The sequence below is a fragment of the Abramis brama genome (genome assembly GCF_963993115.1).
Source record: "Abramis brama genome assembly, chromosome: 4".
NCBI lineage: Eukaryota > Metazoa > Chordata > Actinopteri > Cypriniformes > Leuciscidae > Abramis > Abramis brama.
The window spans coordinates 32909236-32936414 of NC_139966.1; the positions used below are offsets into that span (position 1 = coordinate 32909236).

Consider the following 27179-nt stretch of genomic DNA (forward strand, 5'->3'; position numbering starts at 1 on the left):
GTGATGAAGTAGTTCAGAGAGATAGGCAGTAGCTAAGTTATGTAGAGATTTAAAAACAAAGAGTAGAATTTTAAAATCTATTCTCTGGTGAACTGTGTTGTAAACTCAGAATCGAAGACCAGGAGACTTGGTTGTTTCTTCAGCAGGATTCTTTATTGAGATCACAAGCTGTCGGTAGCTGCAGTCACCAAAGTCTAATCTAAAGTAACTTTACATGGTATCTTTATAGGCATTCAGTGGGCAGTCCTTGAAAGTCACCCTGCCTTAGAGATGACCACTGAATCTAATCATCTAAAAACAATAGAGGCAATTACCCCCAACTGAGATAATGGCACCCCCCAAATGGTATAAACAACACATGGTCACGAGAACTAAGACTAGATAACATTCACACACAGTTCAACGTTTAGTTTTCTTATGTGATGTTATGTAAGGGAGTAGGATCCGCAGATCTAAAACATATTCTTAAATTTGTAATTCTACAACTGGCAGCCAGTGTAGAGATATGAGATACGACACTTATGAAGAAGGCTGTCCGCAGCGTTTTGTACTAGCTGAAGACGAGCAATTTGAGACTTGGATATACCGCAATATAATGAATTGCAGTAATCTAGCCGAGATGTAACAAACGCATAAACAGCCATTTCCAGAGTTTTCGGAGAGAGAAAGCCTTTGATTTTAGACAATTGACTAAGTTGATTGAAGCTGGAACCGATTACGAAGGAAATATGTTTGTCCAATTTTAAAGGCTGGTCAACCAGAACACCTATGTTCCACACCCTTGAGGATTTAAAAACGGACAGACTCTCTAAATCAGGGCTTATACACTGAGAATCAAAGTACAAAGTCCATTTCCTACTGCACTTTGCAAACTCGACACGAGGACGACAAAAAATGTGTGGAAGCACATCACCTTGAGTTATTATCGAAAGATGATGAAATTGTCGACAGAAAAGGTAGCACAAATTCCAGGGCTGCCAACTCTCAAGCATTCACCGTGAGACTTTTAACATGCTCTCACGCCACACATCCATTTTCTCACGCACAGAAAAATCATGAAGCAAAGAGGACACGGAGACTGACAGACAAGACAGAGCAGGTTACTTATGATATAAAAAAAAATCTCAGCACTCAGATTCTGTCAATTTTATAACGAAATTCAAACAATTAATACCGTTTTGATGCTTGTAAATGTGACGTGACAGATCCCTAGCGGCACGTGAACCGATCAACTCTAGTTAATAGTAAATAAACATGAATGAACAATGTTAAAAGATACAGTACAACTTCAAAACAACCGCTGAAAGAAGTCAGTAAAACAGCTGGAGAACAATTATGTCACATAACATTTAACTTGCCTCAGGAAAGGCCTTTAATGATTATAATATATAGCCTAGCACGTTAGTTGGCTAGAAAAAAGAGCTATAGAGAGTATTTCGCTAAATATGTGTACTGTATTACATATTTATTATAATTCTACTTATATCATTAAATAAAGTTGTTATTATAATAAAAAACGCGTTATATTTAATTTGAGTTATTTTTAAACTTAAATGATACTACCAGCTGATAAGGCTCTCTGTATGTTTACAGCATTAGGTGTTTTTTTTTGTTTTTTTTTTGAGAAAAATGAACGCCTATCTTGTGTACCTAATATTTATCCAAATGAGTCAATATTTAATTAAATCACAAGAATTGAATTGAATTGAAATGAAATTTGTCAAGCAATAATAGAAAACCATAGCTGACCAGAAAAAAAATAAACATTGTAACATGTTGTCACTAAACAAAATAAAATTCTGTTTAGTTACTAAAATGTTTTGACAATCACAATACACTTACAATTTTGATGCAAGAATGATGCACTTATTTTTTTTTTTTTAAACAGAAGGGTCTAGTGAAGGCTTCTTGAGCAGAGGAGTGACCGTAGCCACTTTACGATTGTAACAGACCCGTTTGGAGGCACTTGTTGATAAGAAATGCCATACCTGGCCCAATCAAATCAATAATTAATTAAAAAAATCTCGGGTGAATGATATCGTTAGGACAAAATGAAGGTTTGAGCTTGACAATCACTTCCTTCAGTGTCTGGAGGTTGATAGGTTCAAAAAAATCCCCAAAAGTTAACAGTTAAGTTAGGCTGACGCTAAGTCTTAAGTTAGTAATTTTGTTAATAAAAAATCTCACGAAGCCTTTACATAGAGCATCAGAGGCAATAGACAATGTGTTAACAGAAGGATTTACAACAGACTCAATAACTGAAAACAGAACCTTTGATTTAGAGTGATTGGATTCAATTAAGGTAGAAAAATAAGCAACTTTCACAGACTTGGCAGTATTCTGGGAAGATTTTTGAGAGTCTTTGAACATTTGGAAAGAGACATGCAGCCCGTCCCTTTTCCATTTGCGTTCTGCCTTTCTACAAATTTGTCTTTGGTGACGGGTGTCAGAATTTTTCCACAGTTTTGGTTTGCACTTGTGAGGCTTAAGGGGAGCAGTCACATTTGCTACCTTAAACCAGGCCAAATTTAAAAGACTAAGATGTTGATCCGCATCCAGGTCAGATAATGGTTGATCCAAGTGCAACACTGAACAAAGTTCAGCAAAGCACAGATTTAAGTTTGTGCTAAACTGTGGAGAGTAGAACCGAGACAATGTTACAGGTGTTGAGAGATATCCGGAAGAGACAGTGAGAATAAAATAGGCTTATGATCAGAGAGCAGAAAATCTGAGAACACAATATCAGTAACATCAAATCCATAAGAGAGTACTCATATTCAGGGCCATTCGTTGGATCTTGTAGAGTCTTTGATCCACTGTGATAGATTAAAAGCATCTATTAGATTAAGGAACTCCTGCGACAATGGATTAGACAGACAGAAAACATGAATATTAAAATCACTCACCAGTAGGAAGCGATCATAATTAGTAGCAATATTGCTGATAAGTTCAGTAAATTGCTGTGTAAAATCCTTAGTAGAATGTGGAGGGTGGAAAATCACCCCTAGACAGACCATTCCAGTCTAAAAAATAGCTGTGCATCCCTGCCACAAGTGCCTCCTCAGAGCGGGCATTTAGTACAAGTGGGAACATTGTAACGTGCCAAAGGTCAGCACTTGCACCAGAAAGAGTTGACCAACTTGTATTCCTGGCTTTCAACCTATAAAAGTAGCTCCCTGCGATTCGGCAAGACAGGCTAAACATTTTGAAGCATTGTTGTCAAATATTGATATTGGTTGTGGGACTAACCTGGAGTGTATTTTTTTATTTATTTTATACACCAATATTTTATGTTGGGGCTTTATTCAATAATTTACAGTGGTTTGTTTTCTTGTAATATTTTATTTATGTTGTGAGCCTTATATTGCTGTTACTTTTTTCACTTGAAAGTGCAATGTTTACATTTTATATAGCAATATTTTATGTTGGGCCTATAATCATTTGTTTTTGAAAAGTGTTTTATATTTCATTATTTTATATTTCTACATTCATAATCAAACATTTGTCCAGAAGTTCTAAATAAAAGAAAATAAATGAATCACTTATGAATGCGTACATTTTTTAGTGTATACTTTAAAATGTAGAAAAGAAATGGTCATTTCCATGTGGTCAATACATTATTGATTGATTAAATTTACAGAAAAGGTACTATATCGTGATATATATCATTATCGGGATATGAGATAACTTGTATCGTGATATGAGATTTTGGTCATATCGCCCAGCCCTAGTCCATCACAGAGATGTGGATGTTTAGGAGAGCTTGATGGTCGTAGACTAGAAACATACAGCAGTTTAGAGACACAGCAAACAACCAGATAAGCAAACACGAGAGCATCAGACATGCCAAGCACAGGCGCAATCTTGAATCAGTTCAATCAAACACAAATTGTAATTTGTGTATTTGTTCTTATTTTATTACTGACTGTTCACTTGTTTTAAATAATGTGTGAACATACACACACACACAGACATTTATATTTCATTTTATTATTTTTTTTGCTGATTGAAAAATTATCCGATCCGTGGCTCAAAAAAACGTAAATGATCCGAACCGTGAATTTTGTGATCTGTTCCACCACTAAAACTGACGTAACAGGTATTTTGAGTTTGCACGCTTCACCTGTGGTGGGTTGGTGTGTGCATTTGTAAATGTCTCTGGAGTTGTGTTACGTTGCTCTGTTTATCGTCCGTTATTTCCACCATTTAATCAAGCCACTCTTCTTTAAAACATGATGACGTTTTATTTTACACATCTTTGCATTTTGTGTTGCCTTTGGTATTGAGCTATTTGGTCCACAAACATTAAATAACAGCGACTTAAAGATTTGGCTCACTGCCACTCACACAATTCTTTCTATGAATACTGTAAACCGCATTCATTGGTACTAACTCTATAGCGGTTGACCACTGCAATTATTTCTTATTTAGATTACAATCAAATGGATTTCCCCACACATTTGGTGCCTGTCCTCTAGGCTGTATTTTATTACATTTTATTTTATTAATGTTGCTGTTGAGACATTATAAGTGCACAACTTAGAGTGAATGTTGGGTAGATGGGACCCGAACCTGCTAATGCTTGTCCATAAATGTCAACAATTCTCAAGCTGTCTAAGAGAATGTTGGGGTCTGTGTTGATGAAAGATGTAACTTTAATAAGCATAGTTTCTGTGCTGCAATAGGGATTAAATCCAGGCTGAATTTATTTTGATTACTTTGCATGACTGATCATAGTTGAGAGGACATTTTTCTAATACTGTAGACATCAATGTCAGATTTAAGATCTGTCTGTAGTTAACCAGTTCCCCTTGGCGACAATGTTTTTTGTGTGATCTGCCAGTTTGAATGTTTTTGAGACATGTTCTAAATAAAGAAAAGAGTTGACAAAATTGAGAAGAGGGTCTGACATTAAAGAAAACACCTCTTTCAGTAGCTTAGTAGTTATGGGATGTTTTTGGTTTTGACGCTTTATGTTAGATTTTGATGTTTTACATGTCTAAATATTTTTATGTCTGTTGCTTTGTGCCATTAAACTTGGGTTAACTTTTATTTGTCTTTTTTTGTCTTAGACCTGATGCCAATGAAAGAGGGGAGTGAAGACCTGAATGAAATGAAAGAGAAAGATCGGTATGAGAAACACAATACTTTCATAGTGCAAGAAAAATCATGTAGTTCCTTGCAGACTGAAAAGACTTCCTCACGAAAAAGAGCTCAGAAGACAGGAACTGGATTTTATTTCACCTGCTTTGAGTGTGGAACAAGTTTCAATCAACCTGAAGACCTTAGAGTCCACATGGAAATTCACAATAGAGAAATGCCACTGAAAGATGAGAGTAAAGTCCTGATTGAAATGGAAGAGAAACATAATGCTTTCATAACTCGAGAAAAATCATGTAGTTCCTTGCAGACTGAAAAGACTTCCTCACGAAAAAGAGCTCAGAAGACAGGAACTGGATTTTATTTCACCTGCTTTGAATGTGGAATGGGTTTCAATCAACCTGAAGACCTTAGAATTCACATGGGAATTCACAATGGAGAGAATGCTTTCTCCTGCTTTAAGTGTGGAACGAGTTTCAATCAACCTGAAGACCTTAGAGTCCACATGGCAATTCACAATGAAGTGAAGCCTTTCATCTGCCGACAGTGTGGAAAGGGTTTTACTCAAAAAGGAAACCTTAAAGTCCACATCGGAATTCACAATGGAGAGAAGCCTTACACCTGCCAACAATGTGGAAAGAGCTTCACTCAAAAAGGAGCCCTTGACAGGCACATAAGAATTCACACCGGAGAGAAGCCTTTCACTTGCAAACTGTGTGGAAAGTGTTTCACGGTAGCACTAAACCTTAGATATCACATGAACATTCACAATGGAGAGAAGCCATTCAGATGTGATCAGTGTGGAAAGAATTTTAGACGTAAAATAACCCTTAATAACCACATTAAGATTCACTCAAGAGAGAACTGTTTTGAATGTCATCAGTGTGGGAAAAGTTTCACTGAAAAAGGAAACCTTAAACTCCACATGAGACTTCACACTGGAGAGAAGCCTTACACATGCACTCAGTGTGGACAGAGTTTCACATATAAAAAATCCCTTGACGTCCACATGAGAAATCACACTGGAGAGAGTCCTTTCACCTGTAAACTGTGTGGGAAGGGCTTCACACGGAGGATAAATCTTAGATATCACATGAACCGTCACACTGGAGAGAGGCCATTCACATGTGATCAGTGTGGAAAGAGTTTCAGACGTCAAGCAACCCTTAGTCAGCACACGAGGATTCACTCAAGAGAGAACTGTTTTATATGTCATGAGTGTGGAAGAAGTTGCCGTTCCCTGAAAAGCCTTAACAGGCATCTTACATCCAGACACAACAGAAAGAAGCCTTATAAATGCCACCAGTGTGGAAAAAGTTTCCGATTCAAAAAAATCCTTAAGACTCACATGAGAGTTCACACTGGAGACAAGCCCTTCACGCGTCTTCAGCGTGAGATGAGTTTCACTTATCAAAGAGACCTAAAACGTAATTTGCAAACTCATTCTGGAAAGAAAATGCAGTGTTTAGAGTGTGGCAAGAGGTTTACAAAAAGGAGCAATTTCAGAAATCATCTGCTTATCCACTCTGGAGGAAGATCATTTAATTGTGATCGGTGTCATAAAGAATTTCTTTTGCCATCACACTTACAAATACATATGAAAAGTCATGCAAATGTGAGAACTTATTCATGTTCTTTGTGTGGAAAGCGTTTTAAATGGCTCGGCAATTTAAAATGGCACCAGAAAATACGGATATGTGTTAAATTAAGGCTACGTTCACGTCGCAGCTGAATGTGGCCCCATTCTGATTATCTGCTCAAATGCAGGTTTTTTTTTTGTTTGTTTTTTTTTTGCTGTGCTGTTTACATGACACTTAAATGTGGCCTGTATCAAATGCTTTTCTGAACAGGTGAAGCTCCACCTTGGCATGTTCATCACATCAATGTTAGGCTGCATAGATTAAGTCAGCTGGAACTGGGAACACTTCCCATAAATCCCCCCAAAAATAAATAAAGGACCTGCACCTGGACATGACGACAACGCAGTCCTGAAGTGTCAACTAGTCTCTCCCCTGTGAAGGCCGTTTTTGAGGTTTATGCAGAGATGATAACGTTTTTCAAAAAAAATTAACGCTTGCACCTTGGAACCTATTTCAAAGTTTGTGTTCTCGAGCCACCAGGCACTGTTGTTTTGCGAATGAGCAGGGGCCTGTTTCAGAAAGGAGGTTAAGTGAAAACTCTGAGTATGTTAACCCTGAAATGAGGGAAACTCTGGGTTTTCTGTTTCAGAATGGGAGGTATGTCAAACCTGAGAAAGCAGAGTAAGTTGAGCCTGTTTCTGAAAGAGAGGTAACTTATACTCAGAGTCAGTTACCATGGTAACTTACTCTGTGAACCTAACCTGGTCGGGAGCAGGTTTTCTTCAGTAAACCCAGAGTTTCTTTCGGTCTCCTCCCCTTTTTTAAAGAGGAAGCGGTGTTTAAACACCTCATTCATTCTTTCGGTACATTTATTCATTGCTGTTTTTACTGCTGTTTTTTCCCCAATTTTTTTAATAAGATAAAGTCTATATAACTCCTTAATTGCCAACTGAAAATACAGTAGTAGATTAGAGTTACATAATGTAGTTCTAAACAAATTCTACAGAATTAAACTGTGGCATTTACTGAAAATCACTGAACTGTGTTCATCTGTGCAACAGAAGTTGATGGACTGTCCTCCTGCTGTTCTTCCACACTCTGAGGGAGGGAGAGATAAGAATACCCGTTTATACTTAGATTTAAACTTAAATTCTATAGGCTACTCCACATAAAAATGTAATGTGAATTTGTAGATTGTTTGATGTGTAGACACACAATATTAACATTACCTCTGTAGGCCTCTCTGTGGCAGCAGAAACTCTTTATCCCCATCGTCCTGTGAAGATGAGCATTTGGTTGAGTACACTTTATAACACTATTTGTCATTATTTCTGGTGTATTGAGTAGGCTACTTACAACTGCCTGTGGTTCTGTTGGGACAGGAGGCTCCAAAAGACAGATATTACCATCAGAATCTGTTGGGACCAACAAAAAACCCAACCCAAAGTAAAATAAATGGAAATATAAAAAATAGCCTATATAAAAAATAACTCATATGTAAACCTCTTACATTTTATGAAGGCCCTTGGATCTTCAGGAGTGACTGGCTCTGAAGTCCCTCCAGGATAGAAAAATGCTAGACACTGGATGCTATTTAGTCATTTAATATGTCAAATGTTTGTAAAGTCAGGTAGCCTATACCCATGATATGCTCAAGCCTTACTTGATTGAATTATGTTTTTATATTTATTTCAGCTGCTGCCATGTTCTTTTAATGCCTGCAGGATTGCACCAACATGAAAATTAGGTTGAATAACATACTGTTCTTCCAGTTTCACCTCTGATATTATAACAGTTGGATAAGTTACTTGTATTACTAACTACAAATGACATCTTCAACAGTGTAATTAGATTAATGTAATAATGACTGTAATAATCTTTAGAAAGTATTGGTCTACTTATTACTAATTGCTAAATCCCATATCAACCTCAACCACTTTAACAATACAAGGAGAGACAAGAAACTGCACTTTTAATGCTTTCAAATAAACAATATACAATTGCATGAATTATTCTTGAATTGACCAAAGTGTGTAGAGGGAGAAGGTTACATTAAAAAATATACCTTTTAAAAATGTATGTTAAATATACAGAATTGTTCTATAGTCTAATGCAATTACATCAGATTTTACTTTAAATTACAGAAGACTTAAGAGTAATCCCTTTAATTAAATTACAGTATTTAGATTACTTGGTAATTAATTACACCCATCACTGTATAACAGTTATTAAAATGTAAACTTATGCATTGACTCAAGCAACTATTTTCTCCCTAGCTAACTCTCTGTCCTTTGCTGCCGGAGCCGATATTTAATAATAATAATAATAATAATAATAATGTGTTCGTACTCTCCATATGCTTGCAGAAGCTCATCCAGTTTTGCTGGTGAGAAATATGCAGACCTCTTTTTGTCTGGCGCTGTTGCCATGGTGACTCATAATATCTGCGCTCCATTGATGAGGGCTTTTTATAGTTGTGGTGCACGCGCTTAACTCAGAGTCAGTCAACTCAGAGTTGATTGAACCAACTCATTTCAGCTGTTCTGTAACCGAAAACTCAGTTTCCCATCTCAGGGTAAGTCAACTCAGAGTTCAAGTTTTAACTCAGAGTTGGTTGAACCTCCATTCTGTTAGAATGGTGTTGTGTAAGCGGCCCCTAAGTTAATAAATAATGATCTTTGCAACGGAAGTGAATCAATCAAAACTAACTTTATTTTTGGACAATAACTTTATTCCAGAGCTGCTCTAAAGCCAAAACAATCTCTGTTACTTTAATTTCCCATTATCACTCTAAAGCTGCTTTGAAACAATCTATATTGTTAAAAGTGCTAAATAAATGAAGGTGACTTGACTTAAGAAGTGATTTGCCCATGTTTACTACTTTTATTTGCAAACTTCACTTCATTTTACTTTGACCTTGATGCTTTTTTTCCCCTTTTGTCATGTACATATTATCACTTGTGGCCTGACCATCTCCTTCCTATGTGTAACCCTCTGCTGTTGAGTCCACATTCAAGGTTTCTGTTAAGTCTGTTCAAGTCAAGTCTTTGTTTTTTCTTTCTTTATTATTTATTTCTCATTGTTTGAACAAACTACACTTGGTTCAAACTTTACTTGCCTTCAGTGGACAATCTTTTACAGAAGGCTCCACCACCACCTTGCTGTTTTGGATTTGTTTGAATGACTTCTGCCAATTTTCTGGCCCTGCTTTTGTCTTACCTGTTAAAGGGATGGTTCGGAGTAATTTCAACCTAGGGTCCTTTGCACAACTGTCTCAGATACATACTGAAGATTTGGTGGCCTAATAAAATATAAAATGTTGACCTGTGGAGACGCATGAACCAGGAGCAAATACACATTGAAATCAAATCTAGAAAGTGGGGATGGATTGGTCACACACTAAGGAAGGATTCGAGGAACATAGCAAGACAAGATCTGGACTATAATCCCCAAGGCAAGAGGAAGTTAGGGAGACCTAAATCCAACTGGAGGCGGTCCACGCTTGATGAACTGACCAAGACGGGGACCTCCTGGCAAGAAGTAAAGTCCTTAGCACAGAGGAGAGTGAGGTGGAGATCCATGGTGGACGCCCTATGCTCCCAAGGGGGCCAAGAGGATTAAAGAAAAGAAGAAAAGTCCTTTGCACCATGACCTCGAGCCAAACACCCCCCCAGAAGCTTTTTTTCCCTTGGTCTAACATTATTATTAAAGTTAGAGCCCGTAAAAGTCCTTAGCAAAACTCACAAGTGTAAGGGAAAAGCTAGTGAATTTAACACTCCATAGAAATATAGACCCCCTCGAAAACGAGATGATGCATCTCAAGGGGTTTATCCTAATAATAAACAAATTTGAACAAAATATATCCCAATTTATTTTTTTTATTTTTTTTTGAAGTGTTGACAACTTAGTGTTAACTAATAATTGTTGCAAACTGGTACTACCAACAAAATATTAGTGCATTCCTGGAACTGGGCGTCATTACACTACATCCTTATGCATCACTTTCTGCCAGGACTTTTACGGGCTTTTCCCAAATCACGGAAGTGGCCTCGATGTCCGGGTTAGCGGTAGCATGAGCCATCAGACAAGTGTTATTTAAATAAACTCCTGATGTACTTACAAACTTTCCAATGCCTCGTTTTATGAGTACAGAACCTATTTGTACTATTGTAGAACTTTGGTACCATTCTGGGCATTATTAGTGGGGTAATTTACGAGGATGCATTACCGCCTGCACTAAGCCATTTGGCTGATATCTCTGAATAAGCTCTAACTTTAATAATGATCGACCAAGGGAAAAAAGGCTTCTGGGGGGGTGTTTGGCTCGAGGTCATTGTGCAAAGGACCCTAGGTTGAAATTCCTCCGAGCCATCCCTTTAAACACTGTATACAGATCCTCACAAAAATCATCTCTTTACTCTGCAGGTATTCACAAGATAATGTATACATAAATATTACTCAGTTCAGTGTGCTGTTTAAAATATTACTCTTTTAAAAGAAAAACTCAGTTTTATTAGCTTTAGTGATGCAACGTCATATTAAGCATACATTTTGTAATCAAAATGTTAAAAAAGTAAACATTTGAACCAGGCACCAAAGGTTCTGTGTACAACAAAAACTGCTGTAGTTCAGTGGCCTTTGACCTGTCCAGTTCGTGTAAACCCCGGGGTTGCTGTGCAAATTCACTCTGCATCTTCCCTCTCAGCGCATGTAATTTTTGGGATATCTCTTCCTTTTGCCTTACAGACAGACGACAGTGTTTTGGGCCACGAGTCAAGAATGTCAAGAGGTGTCTGACTACTCCTAAGATGAACATATGCATGTAATCTAATACAAATGAGCTTACACAAGGAATCCCTGCAGCAATTAAGGGGCTGACACTGGTTTGGTGGTTGCTGTACTCTGCTCTACTGAAAGCTTCATCTGATCGAGAAGGGCATTCCTGTTCATTGAACACAATTCTTCCCTCAACATGATCACCTCTGATTACACATCTCTTACAACTCTCATAGGAATTGTGATTCTTAATAGGGGAATTATCACCCTACGTCACACGGCGTCACGCAGGTTCTACTGCGCATGTCGGGACCAAAAGACAACAACAAACGGAAAAATGTCGTGTTGTGCAGTCGGATGCCAAAATCGTAAATCTGTAAACAGTGGTCTTAAGTTTTACCGAATACCATCAACTCGCACTCCTTTTAACGCCAACCGCAGACGTCTTTGGTTACAAGCCATCAGAAGAGCCGACTGGAACGAGGAAAAAATAAAAAATGCCCGACTCTGCGGTTCACACTTCATATCAGGTAAGTTAACGGTTACGCTAAATCAGACACACATCACTCGGTTTGGCTTACAACAACAAAAATAACGGTAAATAATGAGTTGTACAACACAGAATAAAGTACAAGTTTGAGGCGAATTTGCTTACTAAACGTTAGCTAACTTACCTTCAATTTGGTTACGTTGTCTTGCTAGTTAGCCTAAGCTTGGTAGTAAAGTTAGTTCTTGGCTAATACGTTATAGTAAACTCAGGCTAAGTTTGCTGTTACACTCTATCGTACTGTCAATCACTAGAATACACCTTTTTTTGTGCAGGAGAGGTATCCATGGAATTTAATAGTCCCGACTTTGTCCCTTCTGTCTTTTCATTCTCAACCCAGTGTGAAATAAACAAAGGCGATGCAAAACTTGAGAGGTAAATATCGTCACTTATGCCTTATTTAGTTGCTAACTGGGATCACATTGCATGCATCAATATGCAGAGAATGCATGGCAAGTAATGTCACATCTTTTTTGTAAATATAATTTGTTAGACCAGATCGTTTTTGTCTACTAACCAACTAAACTGTTTTGGACTTACTGTTTGCACTCATCTCTGAGTATCAGATTTAAGAGGAAAAGAAAAAGGGATGAACCCACCCACAGACCACCAGACCAAGTTACTGATAAGATTGCATCAGAATCTGCAGAAGCTTCCCTGTCCTCAGATGACTGCAGAATAGAGCCTGCTGCTGGTCCTTGCATTGGTAAGAACTTCTCATATCTTAACTAATGGCAGTCTCTTGGCTTGTTCGATTTGAACCGGCGCTGCACAGACCAATCAGTTTATGACATCAAAGTAACGCAAGAGCAATTCAAAACCATTAGGAGCTGTCTACTCTCTATTCACTCTTGCGGTACTTTGATGTCATTCACCTATCGGTCTGTGCAGTGCCAGTTCAATTCAAACAAGCCTATTATTAAGATGAATCTGGTCATTCTGTTTATATATTGTTCAATACAGCAGAACTGTGTTGTGAATGAAATTGAACATTATTCTGTTTAGCACATGCTGCTTGAAAACATCTTATCAAATAATTGAGAAAAGCTAAACTAAAACAAGTGACAATGTATCTTTTATAAGTTAATTACAATCTAATCTCTATTTCAGAAGCCACAGTACCAAAGGTTCTCCATGATGATCTGAAACACAAGTACAGCCAACTTTCTACAGTGTGTGACAACCTGCGTTTGGACATAAAAAAACTGAAATCTGAGAATGAGGAACTAAAGACAACACTCAGAAAAACACAATTTTCCTTTAGCTCTATCAAAAGCAAAGCAGTGCATGTGCTGTTTTTCACAGGTCTGACAAGTGTCATTTTTGAGTGGTTGATTAGCAAACTTAAAGACAGTGTAGAGGTTGTGCGTGGCTCTATGAACCTGGAGGATCATCTATTAGCCGTCTTACTAAAACTAAGATTAGGACTCAGCAACAAGGATATTGCTTTCAGATTTAATGTCACAGAATGTGACATCTCTAGAATTTTGAGAAGTTGGCTCCCTGCTATGTCTCTGGCTTTAAAGCCTCTCATCAAGTGGCCAAGCAAGCATGCAATATTAAAGAATATGCCAAAATGTTTTAAACCCAAATATAAACGTTGCAGGTGCATTATTGACTGTACAGAAATTTTGATCAACAGACCCTCAAATTTAACCTCCAGAGCCCAGACGTACTCGACTTATAAAAGCCACAACACTGTTAAATATTTGGTTGGCATGTCACCTGCAGGAGCCATTACTTTTCTGTCGGCAGGCTGGGGCGGGCGGGTTTCGGATAAACAAATTACAGCTGAGTCTGGATTTTATGACCTTTTTAACACCCTCTTCATACTATATATGTCTTTTTTAGTCTGGTTTGTCTGCTTCCTGTCCATTGTTTCTTGTGTGTAACACCAAGGACCGTGCTGAAAATAAGTATTTTACTTTAGAATGTTATCCTTTGGATTACTGTTTTATGTCATCTTGATCCAGAAATCAATCAATCAATCAACTCACACAGGTTGACCTCTTAAGAGTATATAGTGATTGTGTGTGGACACAAACCTTTGTAAATGTATATTAGTCTCAAGAAGATAGCTTGATTTTGATTAATTCTTTATGTAACTGTTTATTGTAAATAACATAACTTATTGCACATGTAAGTGTTTTTATGTAAAATATTAGTATTGTATTAAATAATTTGCTTCGAAGTACATTTCATTCTGAGTTGTTGTTTTTGCACTGATCACAATACCAATCCACAAGCTTTCTTCTTACTCTGGCACATGTGTAGTGAAAATGGTTCTTGCACTTTGCACAGTCAATCATCATCCCAAAGTCTGGCCTTTGACAGTGTGAGCAGACTGCAGGTGCTTGCATCAGTGGATCCATGGTGCGCGTTAACAGCTCAGGCAAAACTCTGCGTTTAAAGAACACTTCAGCTTTAGGCAGGACTGCTTGCAGCATTTCTTCATCTCTGGTGATGCGGTTGATGGTAATATCTTGCTTTGTCCAAACCACGAAGTCGCAGTACTGGGCGTTGCATACAAACATGTGAAGCTGAACTTGATGGTAATATTCATGATTCTTCTTTAGTTTAAGTGCTTTGTCTAAGCAGAACTGTGTGTCCTCACTACTTCCTGTCAGACCATCACGGTATTTGTATGGGCACTTAATCTCTACAGTTGCTTTCCCACAGCAGGTACAGTTTGCCATTCCATCCGGCGATGCCCCAAGATGTGGTTTGTCTGGCCGCACAACAAGACCGCATAGCTCCACGTCAAAGTTGTGATGTTGTGCTTTCATTATTTCTGTGTATATTCTTCTGGCTGTGTCCTCCATATCTCTTCCCCAAAGTACTGCTGGGACATGGGACAACTCATGTTTGTTGTAGTGCATTACCTGTTTTACAAGGTTTGTTTTAGCGCTCTCGGTTACTACGGTACATGCACGATGTAGGGTTGTGCTCGTTATCCTTCCAGTTCTGTGTGTGTGCCAGGCCTGAGAGTGGGCCTGATTTTTAGTCGTTAGCTCAAGGTTTACACACTGGTCATTCGTTAACTGCTTCCCCAGTTTTTCGAAGGTCTCTTCACACCTCTCTTGTAGTTCAGTTTGGCAGAGGCATCTCAGATTGGCATCATACAGAGCTACGAGTGGCTCTGGCAGGTCTCCGGTCTCTGTTTCAGATTCTGATGCGGAGTCTGTGTCACTGAAGTCCATGCTAGTGAGCACAGCTGCATTAGGTGCCAATACTTTCAGGTCTGCAATGTCTTCATCTGTCAGTTCTGAATACACAAATTAAATGTTAGATACCTTATTTTAATACAAACTACAATCAAAGCTGGTTACATGTCATTAATAGTTACATGGTACTGATTATAACTTTAACTTTTTATTAACAAAACTGTTTTTACATTAATTACACTACTGGTCAAAAGTTTGAGAACATCCCCATTTTGTAGTTTTATTGAAATATAAGTAGTTCAAGTCCAGTAAATGGTACAAAAGTAAGCAGCAAACTGCCAAAGTTAAAAACAACATTTAGGTATTAACAGGCTGTTCCAAGATGTTCACAAATTGGGACACCTTGTAGAAATGTGTTTTTGCATCAATCATTTACTTCCATTGCTTCAAATTAAAATAATCAAAACTCAGAAATAATATAACACCTTGGAACAACATGTCCTAATACACCCTCAGAAGCTTTATTATTGCAACTAGTCTTTTTCATTAATTGCCCTTTTCATTTAAATAAAATAAAACTAATTAATACCTGCTTGTTATATGTACGACCTGATCTTTTCTACATTCAGATTGTGTCTACCTTTTACATTGTTCTTTCTACACTTTACTCTGACTGGCTGCAGTTGGGTGTCTGTCCTCTTAGCCTTTCTGAAGCTGATCTCACTCAGTCTGGCTGGTTTCACCTCTCTCTTGGATGTGTTAATCCACATATTTGTCCCTGATGTACAACTCTTCTCCGTCTTTCCCATCCTGACCCACAGCTCAACTTTAAACATAAGTGCAGCTGCATGACTGCAGCATGACCCTAACCTGCACAAAATTGTATAATGTAGTAACACATTGGTTTAAATTGTGCTTTAGGCTATACATACCAACAGTTGTATGATTTCAGCAAATAAGAAGTTACATTTTGTTTGATTACATTGCTGAGACTGGCTGAAATGGGTAAATAATGAAAACGTAATATAGTAATCTTATTTTGGTTACATACCCAGCCATACAGGTGCAGTTCGCAGTAAGAATGCAGTTGTTTGTCTTGTTGACGATAACCCAGGCCTTGTACAATTCCGTCTTCTTACTCTGTCTTTGGCTAGGCAGAACCTCCGTCTTCAGCACTACGAAGTTTTGAACTTAATCATGAAATTGTATGTCTTGGACGTGACCACACAGAACAAAGTTGTACGCATCAAGCGACTTGTACGCTTTTAACTTCTCCCGGGTATATACACTCGGAGTTTCGATAAGATAATTGTATATCTCTGGCCACTGGATGGCTGGCCATTTCGTTACATCGTTTAACCATTCAGAAGGTTTTATGGCAAATGGATCTGTAAGATGTATCCCACTCACTAACGTTAATTTCATTTTGTAACAGTTCTTATCGCTGGGTGACAAACTGTTAAAATACGCGGAGAACATTCCGAAAATTAAATATAAACTCAAATATATATAAAAAATGTATATGAAATTTTTTTAAATCGAACTATTAGTATTATAGTATTATTCTTTTCCGTATCCGTGTAATGATCAGCTGTAATGATCAGCTGTTAACGGTCTTTCTGCAACCACGATGCGCGCGCATCCCGGATGTTTACAAACCTATAATTGGTCTATACATTTTAGATATGCTCTTGCTGGCGCATTACAGATCAGAGCTTCAATATTGATGGTGTATGTCTGGTCTTTATAACTTATTCCATTGTCTTTAAGATGCTCGTCTTCATTCAAGAAGTCAGAAAGAAACTCCTCAAGGGGACTAGGCTTCTTTTGTCCACAAAATATTTTGCCAGTAATGCCAGAATTGAATACTGCTACTTCTGAAAAGAGGGATACCATCAATGTTTACACTGAGAAGGACACCATTCCTCTCTATCTGACAGATGTTTTATCTTGTGGTGTAGCAAGAAGTGTCCTGGCATCCATAGGCAACAGGTGCCCTTGCTGTCTTAATATGGACAGTAATTGATTCACAGATCTGTGAATTCCACAGATCACTCTGTTTTTTTGGCCCTCTAAGGTTTTAAGATTTCGATACCAATTTGGCTTGTTTTTCTTAGTTCAACCAAATAAACTATTTAAAAAATATTCTTTTATTTCAATTGTAAATAATTATTTTATATCATGTTTCAGTCAGCGCGAGAGAGAGAGAGAGCGAATGGATTAACTTAGACAGGTTTATTGATAAATTCAGGTAAGTAAATGACAGTGGTGTTTTAGATGGAAGGTGTGTTTACCATATTTGCTATTTTTATGGTTTTGAACTCCAACTTTGATTTTGTGGAATTAAAAATGAAAGTTGCTTTCATAAAGATGTTCCAATTAAACTTTATAGGTTCAAACAACATTAAATGTAATGTTGACAGTACTGAATATTCTAAGTAAAATCAACTTAACTGATTCAGTGCAAGACAATAACTAGAAAACCTTGATTTGAGAGAACACATTGTTTTTTAGACATAAAAAACATCAAAACTCTACCTACAGGTCAATCTTTTCGAAACTGTTAAACTTAAAGGAATAGTTCACTTAAAAATGAAAATTCTGTCATCATTTACTCACCCTCAAGTTGTTTCAAACCTGTAGGAGTTTCTTTCTTCTGCTGAACAAAAAAGAAGATATTACGGTTACCAAACAGTTGATGGACCCCATTGACTTCCATAGTATTTTTTTCTTCTATGGAATAAAGTGTTGCAATTTTGAAGGGGCCCATAGTGCGGGGTATGGTGGTTGCCAGGTTAGGAAATAAAAAAAAATTATAGATGACTTTATAATAACTTTATGACTTAAAAATAAACCACACATAATTTGTGTTCAAGAGTCATGGCTCAAACCTTACCTGAGTTTTGCAGTTCAGGGTTATACGGCTTAACGTAGGGATAGGACAGTCAGAAATGGTGGAGGGGTAATTACTCTCATTAAATTAGGAATAGGTTTTAGGAAAGTGGAAATAAATTCTGAACATGAAGCACAAGTGGCGGAGGTGTGGATTGGGGAACAGAATATAAGAGTAGTTAATTTTCATTATGCTTGTAAACAATTAAATAATTAAATATTAAGTAACATTAGTACAGGAATAAGTAGGATAATATGGAGTCGTGATTTTAATGCTCTCAGCACATTATGGGGAGGTAGGTGTACAGACCAAAATTGGAAAGTCGTGGAAGATTTTCTAGATTTGGAGAACCTAATATGTCAATGATGGGAATGCAACAAGATTGGATATGGCACCAGAGAGAAGTTCAATTTTAGATTTAACTTGTCTCAAAATCTAGCTAGAGTAAGTGTTGGGAGAGTATTGAATAATACTCTAATGGGTAGTGATCACTTCCCTATAATATGGAAATTAGGGGTTGAAGTAGATATAGCAATTAAAGAAATAATACCTAGGTGGAAATTCAAAACAGCAGATTGGAATATTTTAAAGGAAAAAAATTAAGAAAAATGTATTGCATTAAATGATGTAAATGAAGATATTGAGGAATTTAATGATAAAATATGTGGAGCTGTTATTAATACTGCAAAAAAGATTATTGCAAAAACACAGAAAAGTATAAGAAGAAAGCAGTTCCATGGTGGACAGAACAATGTAATTGTCACCATTACGTTCATTGTCACTGTCATCATCTTCTTCACTGTCACTGTCATCGTAATTGTCTGCACTACAGTTCCCCTGATCCTCCTTGGCCCACACCTGCACCTCCTCTACCATTACCCGCACCTGCCAGTCATCATCATCATGGTCTTCAGCTGTTGTCTCATTATCATCTGTGTATTTAAGTTCCCTTCATGTCCTTGTCAGTGATTGTTTGTGGACAGTGCACACTATATGTGCCTCACATGCTGTTTCTTCTTGGATATACTATTGTTATTGGAATAAAGCTTCTTGTTATTTTGTTACCCGTTGCCTCATCTTCCTCATTGAGTCCAAGCATGACAGTAATAAAGCAATAAGGGATAGAAACCGTGCATTAAGAAAAGTAAGGAAAACATTTGTATTTGAGGATTTTATTAAGTATAACAGCACAGGCTAAGGTAAGGAAAGTCATAAAAGATGCTAAAAGAAAACATTGGAGAGCATTCTGTTGTAGGGGAGACCGGGTATGGTTGTAACACTTTTTTCTTCAGCACCTAAAACTACCTTTTTTTTTCTTTTTTTTAGCTACACGTCTGAAACTTTTAGGCAAAGTACCCACATTTGTCTACTACAAATGGCAACAATTTAAATTTCTTCAACTATATCACAGACTTTGTGAGATGATGACCAATACAAGATGGTCCTTTTTTGTAGTGACATATACTGGGGTTATAAGTTATAACAGGTAGACAAAATGCACAAAAACTAAGGGTACTCCAAGTGATATGCCACAACAATAGTTTTTTTTTTAAATGAATGGCTGCAACAATAAAATGTGTGAATATGGGGAGTGTATGTGCATATTGTGTGTGTTTGTGACCTGCTTCACACCCCGGCGTGCTACGACTCCGGTGTGGTGCCTGGACAGTTGTCACGCTGGTTTTGTTGACATTCCATATGTCACTGCCATCGAACCCGTTTTTATCAATCACCTCCCCCAGTCGACTGAAGAAGAGTTCTACATTAGCACGACTGAAACTGGTGGCTCTTGAAAGACTAGTTGCCTGCGGACTCCTCACTGAAAGTCTGGGGTTCTGCTTCATAAACGAGCTAAACTAATCAGGCCCCGCCATTTTCTTCTCATCCCAGGTTTGTGGATGCTGTATGTTGAATTCCACCGTGAGTTGATAGGCAAACTTTCTGACCTAAAAGAAATCATAACACGAGTAGGGACACACATTTTTTTTTAGAAATTGTCTAAATGTATGTGTTGGTATTTATTTAACTTTTACCTGATTTTAAATATTTTATTCATCATTCACAAACATTAAATTGAGTTTGCATGAAAGGTCCAATACAAATTAAGAGGTCTTGAATCTTGTCTTTTCTACCCTGTTCTCAAGACACTTATCCATCATGCTCACCTCACGTGGAGTAAGCCCATAGTATATATGTTACCCTGGATCACAAAACCAGTCATAAGTCGCTCGGGTATATTTGTGGCAATACCCAACAATACATTGTATGGGTCAAAATTATTAAGTAAACAAGACACACTTTCATTCAAACATCTAACAGTTATAACAATTACTGATTTATATGGGATCTACTGTAAGCATATTAGACACACATATAGATTGTAGACACAATATAGAATTATGTAGTTGAACGATGTTTGATTATAAGTCCATCAATAATTGTTTTGGGATGATTTTATGTATTTTTGTAGTTAACCCTTGTGCATTGTTTAAATTTACTACCTTTCGTTATGTTAGTGGCTGAAAACAGCCACTACTTTAAACTGCTGTAAAAATGTATCAGATAAATATTTTTTTCAATTTTTTTTGCATAAATCTATTAATCAACCTCAGTCCTGCTCAAAAATACTAAATGTTTAAAAAAAAATCAGGATTTTAACTCTTTAATTGCCAAATTCGTAAATGATGTCACTGATTTGGGGGGAAAAAAACACAAAATGACTATTTTTCAATATAAAATGTGATTGTGGACTGGATTTTTTTTTACCTTTTATCACAGTCTTGGACATGTCAAAGATTAGAAACAACATTGGTTTTGATGCATTGTTAGTTTTTGTGCAGCATGAGATTTTAACTTTTTCTCCCTCATTTACTGTTCGTGGCTGTTTTTGCCCCATTGACTTCCATTATAACCACATTTTTTGATTGCAAAGCCATGACACCATATAATCATGCATTTTTGATTGTTGGTGGTTTTCCCTGTTGGGAAGAAGTAAAATTTGTAATTTTTACTGTTGATAACTAGGTGGAACCATTAACCCTTTAGATAGGCCTGTGCAAAAAAAAGCTTAGTTTCTGGCTTTTACATGGAGTATTATGGAGTTTATATGGAGTATAAAAGCATAATAAAGTGTGTGTGTGTGTGTGTGTGTGTGTGTGTGTGAACTCACCTTGATGCATCTGAGAAAATCAAAATATGCACCTCAGCTCTCAGAACTACATGGAGTAAACAAAAACAAAGTAAGTGTATTTATGCATCTGCTGCCTTTTGATGGTGAGAAATGCAGACTAAACAAAAACAAAGCAAGTGGATTTAAACGCGTGCATGCAAGCCTGCTGCTCATTTGATGGTGAGAAGAGCAGCAAGCAACATGAGAAAGGGCTTGACTTGTAATGAAGTTTTAGAGATGATTATGCAGCCTGACCCCTCCAGCGAGCTGCATGATGTATCGTCTTCCCCCTCTGACACCACAGACTCAGGAGAGTCAGATCCTGATTTGGATGTGGCACCCTCATCATCCTCTCTAGCTTCCACTGAAGGCAAGGAGGATTCGGAGGATCCTGGATCTGGGTGGATTGGGAGAAACGGCGAAGTGTGGTTTTCCACTAACGCGGAGACAACTCCCTTTCTTCAGCCTGCCAGAGGCGTGACTCCAGGGCCGACGCGCTATGCCATCGCAAAGGTCCAGAACATGGATTCCGTGTTCAATCTGTTTTTTATGGAGGAGATGATTGACCTCATTGTCAGCATGACTTGCGTCAACACATACATGTTTGTACAGTCATACAAACATGTATGACTATGCTTTGTGATGGCATAGCGCGTCGGCCCTGGAGTCACGCCTCTGGCAGGCTGAAGAAAGGGAGTTGTCTCCGCGTTAGTGGAAAACCACACTTCGCCGTTTCTCCCAATCTACCCAGATCCAGGATCCTCCGAATCCTCCTCGCCTTCAGTGGAAGCTAGAGAGGATGATGAGGGTGCCACATCCAAATCAGGATCTGACTCTCCTGAGTCTGTGGTGTCAGAGGGAGAAGACGATACATCATGCAGCTCGCTGGAGGGGTCAGGCTGCATAATCATCTCTAAAACTTCACTACAAGTCAAGCCCTTTCTCATGTTGCTTGCTGCTCTTCTCACCATCAAATGAGCAGCAGGCTTGCATGCACGCGTTTAAATCCACTTGCTTTGTTTTTGTTTAGTCTGCATTTCTCACCATCAAAAGGCAGCAGATGCATAAATACACTTACTTTGTTTTTGTTTACTCCATGTAGTTCTGAGAGCTGAGGTGCATATTTTGATTTTCTCAGACGCATCAAGGTGAGTTCACACACACACACACACACACACACAAACACACACTTTATTATGCTCCATATAAACTCCATATAACTCCATGTAAAAGCCAGAAACTAAGCTTTTTTTTGCACAGGCCTATCTAAAGGGTTAATGGTGCCACCTGGTTATCAACAGTAAAAATTACAAATTTTACCTCTTCCCAACAGGGAAAACCACCAACAATCAAAAATGCATAATTATATGGTGTCATGACTTTGCAATCAAAAAATGTGGTTATAATGGAAGTCAATGGGGCAAAAACAGCCACGAACAGTAAATGAGGGAGAAAAAGTTAAAATCTGATGCTGCACAAAAACTAACAATGCATCAAAACCAATGTTGTTTCTAATCTTTGACATGTCCAAGACTGTGATAAAAGGTAAAAAAAAATCCAGTCCACAATCACATTTTATATTGAAAATGAGTCATTTTGTGTGTGTTTTTTCCCAAATCAGTGACATCATTTACGAATTTGGCAATTAAAGAGTTAAAATCCTGAATTTTTTTTAAACATTTAGTATTTTTGAGCAGGACTGAGGTTGATTAATAGATTTATGCAAAAAAAATTGAAAAAAATATTTATCTGATATATTTTTACAGCAGTTTAAAGTAGTGGCTGTTTTCAGCCACAAACATAACGAAAGGGTAGTAAATTTGCCCACAGTGTACTGTTGAGTTTTTGAAAAATTTCAAAGCATTTTCCCAAAATATGTGTCAAAATAAGATTTGTCACCAAAAATCATTCCATTTGCTGAAACACAGAGAAAGTTATGGCCAAATTTAGACTAAAAAATACCCCATAGTGGATGAAAACATCCCCAACAGCACATAAGGGTTAAAGTCTCAGTCTCTTTGGTTTTAAGAGATTTCAACCTTGGGGTCATTGAGAGTTCCTTAAGGAGGAGGTGGTCTGTTTTGTATATCTGTCATGGGATCGAGCAGCTTCTGCTGTTATCTTGATCGAGCACTGAGCTGTGCCATCTCTGAACCAATCAGGCTTTTCAAAACCATCTAACATTGACAACGTTCTTCCTTTAGTTGCCCATAAAGTTCTTAGCGTACTTTAGCGTTCTTAGCGTTCATGATGTCTTTATCATGTCTTTAGCATTCTGTGACAAGACAAGGATGGAAGAGGATGGAAGATGGAGACAGAGGAGGAAGGTGAACAGTTGGTGCTGCACTGGATGGAAGGCCAGCCAGCACCTGAAGCTGTCCTGGATCTACTCGCCTGCAACTGCACAAAAAAATGTTCACTCCCACGATGTATGTGTCTTGCAAATGGCCTCAGGTACACAGACATGTGTAAACTGACAGAGTGTGAAAACCAGGTGACCTGTGTAGAAAGTTCAGATGAAGACGAGGACGACATGGAAAATGATGATGATTAGATAATAAAATAATGGACATCAACATACAAACCAGTCTTTGATTAAATATATTCACTTTACAACCTGTTTCTTTATTGACTTTTACAACTAATAGGTCTCCATTCTATTGGCTCTATTCTATTTTGAAGACTTGTACTGGCTGCACAAGTCTAATTTAAGGCTCTCACAAATAAATAGTATGGGTATATTATACATTTTCTGAGTCATCAGAGTGTCTTGAGTATTGAAGTTGTTGAGTTTTGTGTCCGTGGTGTTCTTTCATGCCACAGGGATAAAAGAAAGCATACAGTTTAGGCGGAAATTGTGAAAAAATGTGTGTTATTTCTGGTTTAAAGAAGTCATGTGACCTCTGTGTTTGTCTGACAGATTCAGTACTGGGCTTAAATGAAAGATATATAGAATATTGACAATATCCCTAGCATGAGCCTAAACCAGATATACACCAGATTTCAAAAACAGAATTTATCTTAGGGGGTTAGTAACTTCATGAGCTGAAAAAAGTGATTTCACTACCACCCCTGCACTGCTATCTGAAAATACTGAAATATGAAAATATTCAGAAATATGTGTAATCATTTGTTCATACCGAATACACCATTTGAATGCATCTTGAATCATTTCTTTTCTGATCCTACATTTAAGTCGAAGGGCTGAAGACAGTTTGAGTGCACGAGGTCATTGGTAAAATGAACCAACTAAAGCAAGCTGCAGAGGGCATCCAAGACATCACTACAACCATAAACCAGCTGTCTGAGCTTGCAAAGTCCAAAAACCACAACAGTAATGCCAGATGCTTGTCTGCACACTTTAAAGGACGCCTTCACCTGTCTAATTTGTAAAGGTATGTGTAAGTTATGTAACAGTAGGTACATATACAGTACATGTTAATTTCCTTTTTATATTGAAATAAACTATTAAATGTCATTATGCATATTTTTCTTTGATTACAACCTTGCAGCTCTAATGGAAGAGCCCATGTTTTCCACATGCTGCGAGTCTCTGGTTGGATGCCAAACATGTGTGGAGCAGTGGCTGTTAACCGCAGATAACTGTCTGAAATGCAGAGCTCAAGAGTTTGACTCCAAGGTGCACCAGGTTAAGGGTCTTTCTGCTTTTTGTTCCTCAACAGCAATTGACCTCTTAGAGGAAGTAGTTAAAACAGATTAACTGATGTTATGTTCTTTATTGTGATCTGATGAGCTAGATTTTTATACAAAAGCTCAACTTCTTTACATGACAATTACATTTAAAACAAAGACTTTACAAAGAAACAAAGATGGTAAGTGCTTATTGTAAACAATCAGAGTTACTGCATTGTTAGTGCAATTTATCTTGTTATGGACTGAAACCACTTTTACAGTTTCCTCTGTAATAAATGTTATTTTTGGAAGTATACTGCTTCTTTATTGACCACTGCAGGTCACACTCACCTTCTGGTGAAATCAATAAGAGACCTAACTGCATCTTTAAAAGGGCCGTAGTTATGGTGAACCACATTTTCGTACAGTGATAACATGTCAAAGTGTCTCCCTTCTAACTTCACACAAATTTTGTTTGAGATGGCACAAAGCCGGGGAAAGAAGATGGTCGAACTGGCGTTGAAAAGAAAATACCCGGAGAATGGTAAGTAACAGTGACAGATTAAACATTTAGAGGCTAGGCTATCACAATATAAACACCTGTCAGCTGCCAGGGCGGGACTTCCTCTCAGAGGTCCATTCAGATAGCATTATGCTAATTGACAGGCAATGTTTTAAATAGCTTTGCTTACCTGCCCCTGATCCTCCCTGCTCCTAGCTGTAACTTTATCCTCTGTAACTTCGCATCATCGCCGATGCCATGTCATCATTTTGTTGTTCATGTCACAAAGTTACAGTATAATCCAACCAGCGGTGGAAAAATATTTAATAACTAGAAAAGCACTCGGAGAGCACTAACCTCTGTCAAGGTAGCCTAATAGGTCACTGAGGCAATACAAATTCCAAATGTCCCATGTTCCGGATCACCACCAAAATGTAGTCATCTGTTCCTTGTCCTAATACCCATGTTGTCCGAAAATGTCATCCAAATCCGTACAGTACTTTTCGAGTTATCTTACTAACGAACAGACAGACAGAAACAGCACCAAAAGATAACCTTTGGGCGGAGGTGAAACTTCTAAAGGCATCAGGCTATCCCATAACATCCAAGCAGCCAGAGTGATCTTCTTCGCTCTTATTAGCCTACATGAACGGCGTCTTCTTTTTTCATAGGCTAATCATTCACAGCGTTGTTGTCCAGCAGGAGAATATAACTGTCCATAAACACAGCTATCGGTGTAACAGTTATTCTGTAACGTGACAGGTGTCTGTTCAACTTAAAACACACTCTCTTCGCGGCCGCTGTTTGAAGACTATGTCCGCTGTTTAGAGAAGTTAGCTAGTTGTGAGCAAAACTGACATCTTTCTCTTTACTGTAAGCATCCATGCTTTCAACAAAAACAAACTTCTGCAGAGCGAGCCGGCAGGTATTTATGCCCCCCTTACCTCTCAGGCTCAAACACATTGGTTCCTGTTCCTAAGCATTTATTTATTGCACGGTTTCTTCTGAATATAAAATTATATATTTAATTTGGATTCCCCTTAATTATATTAACCTATGCAAATGTTGTCCCTCTGCATGACTGCAAGCTTCTATGTTTTATCCTATTATTGTAGGCCTAATGTAACTTATGAAGCCAGGCTGCGTTTTTGTGTGTTGGCTTTTCTTTCTTCATTTTCATTAAGGGTGCAAAATTATTAATTTATTATTGTGTTAGCCTAATTCATGCATTATTTTGTCATGGACCTCTTTGAAGTTATTTCCTGTACAATGAAATATTATGATATACAGACATCAATATACATATATTGATCAGAGTGAAGATGTTGTCCTGTAGGTCCATATAATAATAATAATAATAATAATTTGTTGCAGTACACAGACAGACAGACAGACACAGACAGATGTGGATTTACATTCATGCCACTAATTTTCTCTCTTTTTCATTTAAGATACACATGTAGGTATTCCATCAAAGAGGCAGCAAGTCCTGCCCCCCGCTGAAGAAATGGAGTGGACCATCCTGGACACTTTACTGGATACCACCAGCGTGGACAGCTTATACGATGACATTACAGACCTAGATTATGTCCCAACCCCTACGATGACACAGACTGAAGTGGAACTTGGAGACCCAGGGGAACAAGTTCAAGAGCCACAGCCAGGGCCACAGCCTGATGTGGAATCACGTCGACCACCAATGAGAGAGCCATGTGGTGCCAAATGTCGAAGAAGGTGTACAGACCATATTTCAGAGGAAAGACGGAGGTAGATATGGAGTCAATACTGGGAGATGACCTACACAGAAAGACGATC

The 27179-nt window shown here is 37.9% G+C and overlaps 2 protein-coding genes across 5 annotated transcripts in view; one reads left to right on the forward strand and one right to left on the reverse strand.

The window, feature by feature from the left end:
* The window catches only part of LOC311081813 (uncharacterized protein), a 28680-nt gene extending 14487 nt beyond the window's left edge, over positions 1-14193 (forward strand). For 2 of the 4 annotated variants that reach the window (XR_014606012.1, XR_014606013.1), the window contains exons 3-6: positions 5073-11986; positions 12279-12378; positions 12570-12709; positions 13114-14193. Coding sequence is in view for 1 of the 4 variants with exons in the window: in XM_084112508.1 (XP_083968634.1) it covers positions 11653-11986; positions 12279-12378; positions 12570-12709; positions 13114-13895 (1356 nt within the window). In the remaining 3 variants the exon portion in view is untranslated. Of the gene's footprint in view, positions 1-5072; positions 11987-12278; positions 12379-12569; positions 12710-13113 lie in introns of those variants that run through there. The other 2 variants (XR_014606014.1, XM_084112508.1) reach the window with 2 other exon arrangements.
* An 8-nt stretch (positions 14194-14201) lies between these two features.
* LOC311081814 (uncharacterized protein) lies at positions 14202-16318 on the reverse strand (the record flags this gene model as incomplete). The annotated part of the gene is made up of 2 exons (XM_084112509.1): positions 16219-16318; positions 14202-15268 (listed from the first exon to the last, which is right to left on the reverse strand). Exon 2 carries the CDS (start codon positions 15201-15203, stop codon positions 14202-14204), a length of 1002 nt encoding a protein of 333 aa, XP_083968635.1. The 5' UTR covers positions 15204-15268; positions 16219-16318.
* Positions 16319-27179: the final 10861 nt, after the last annotated feature.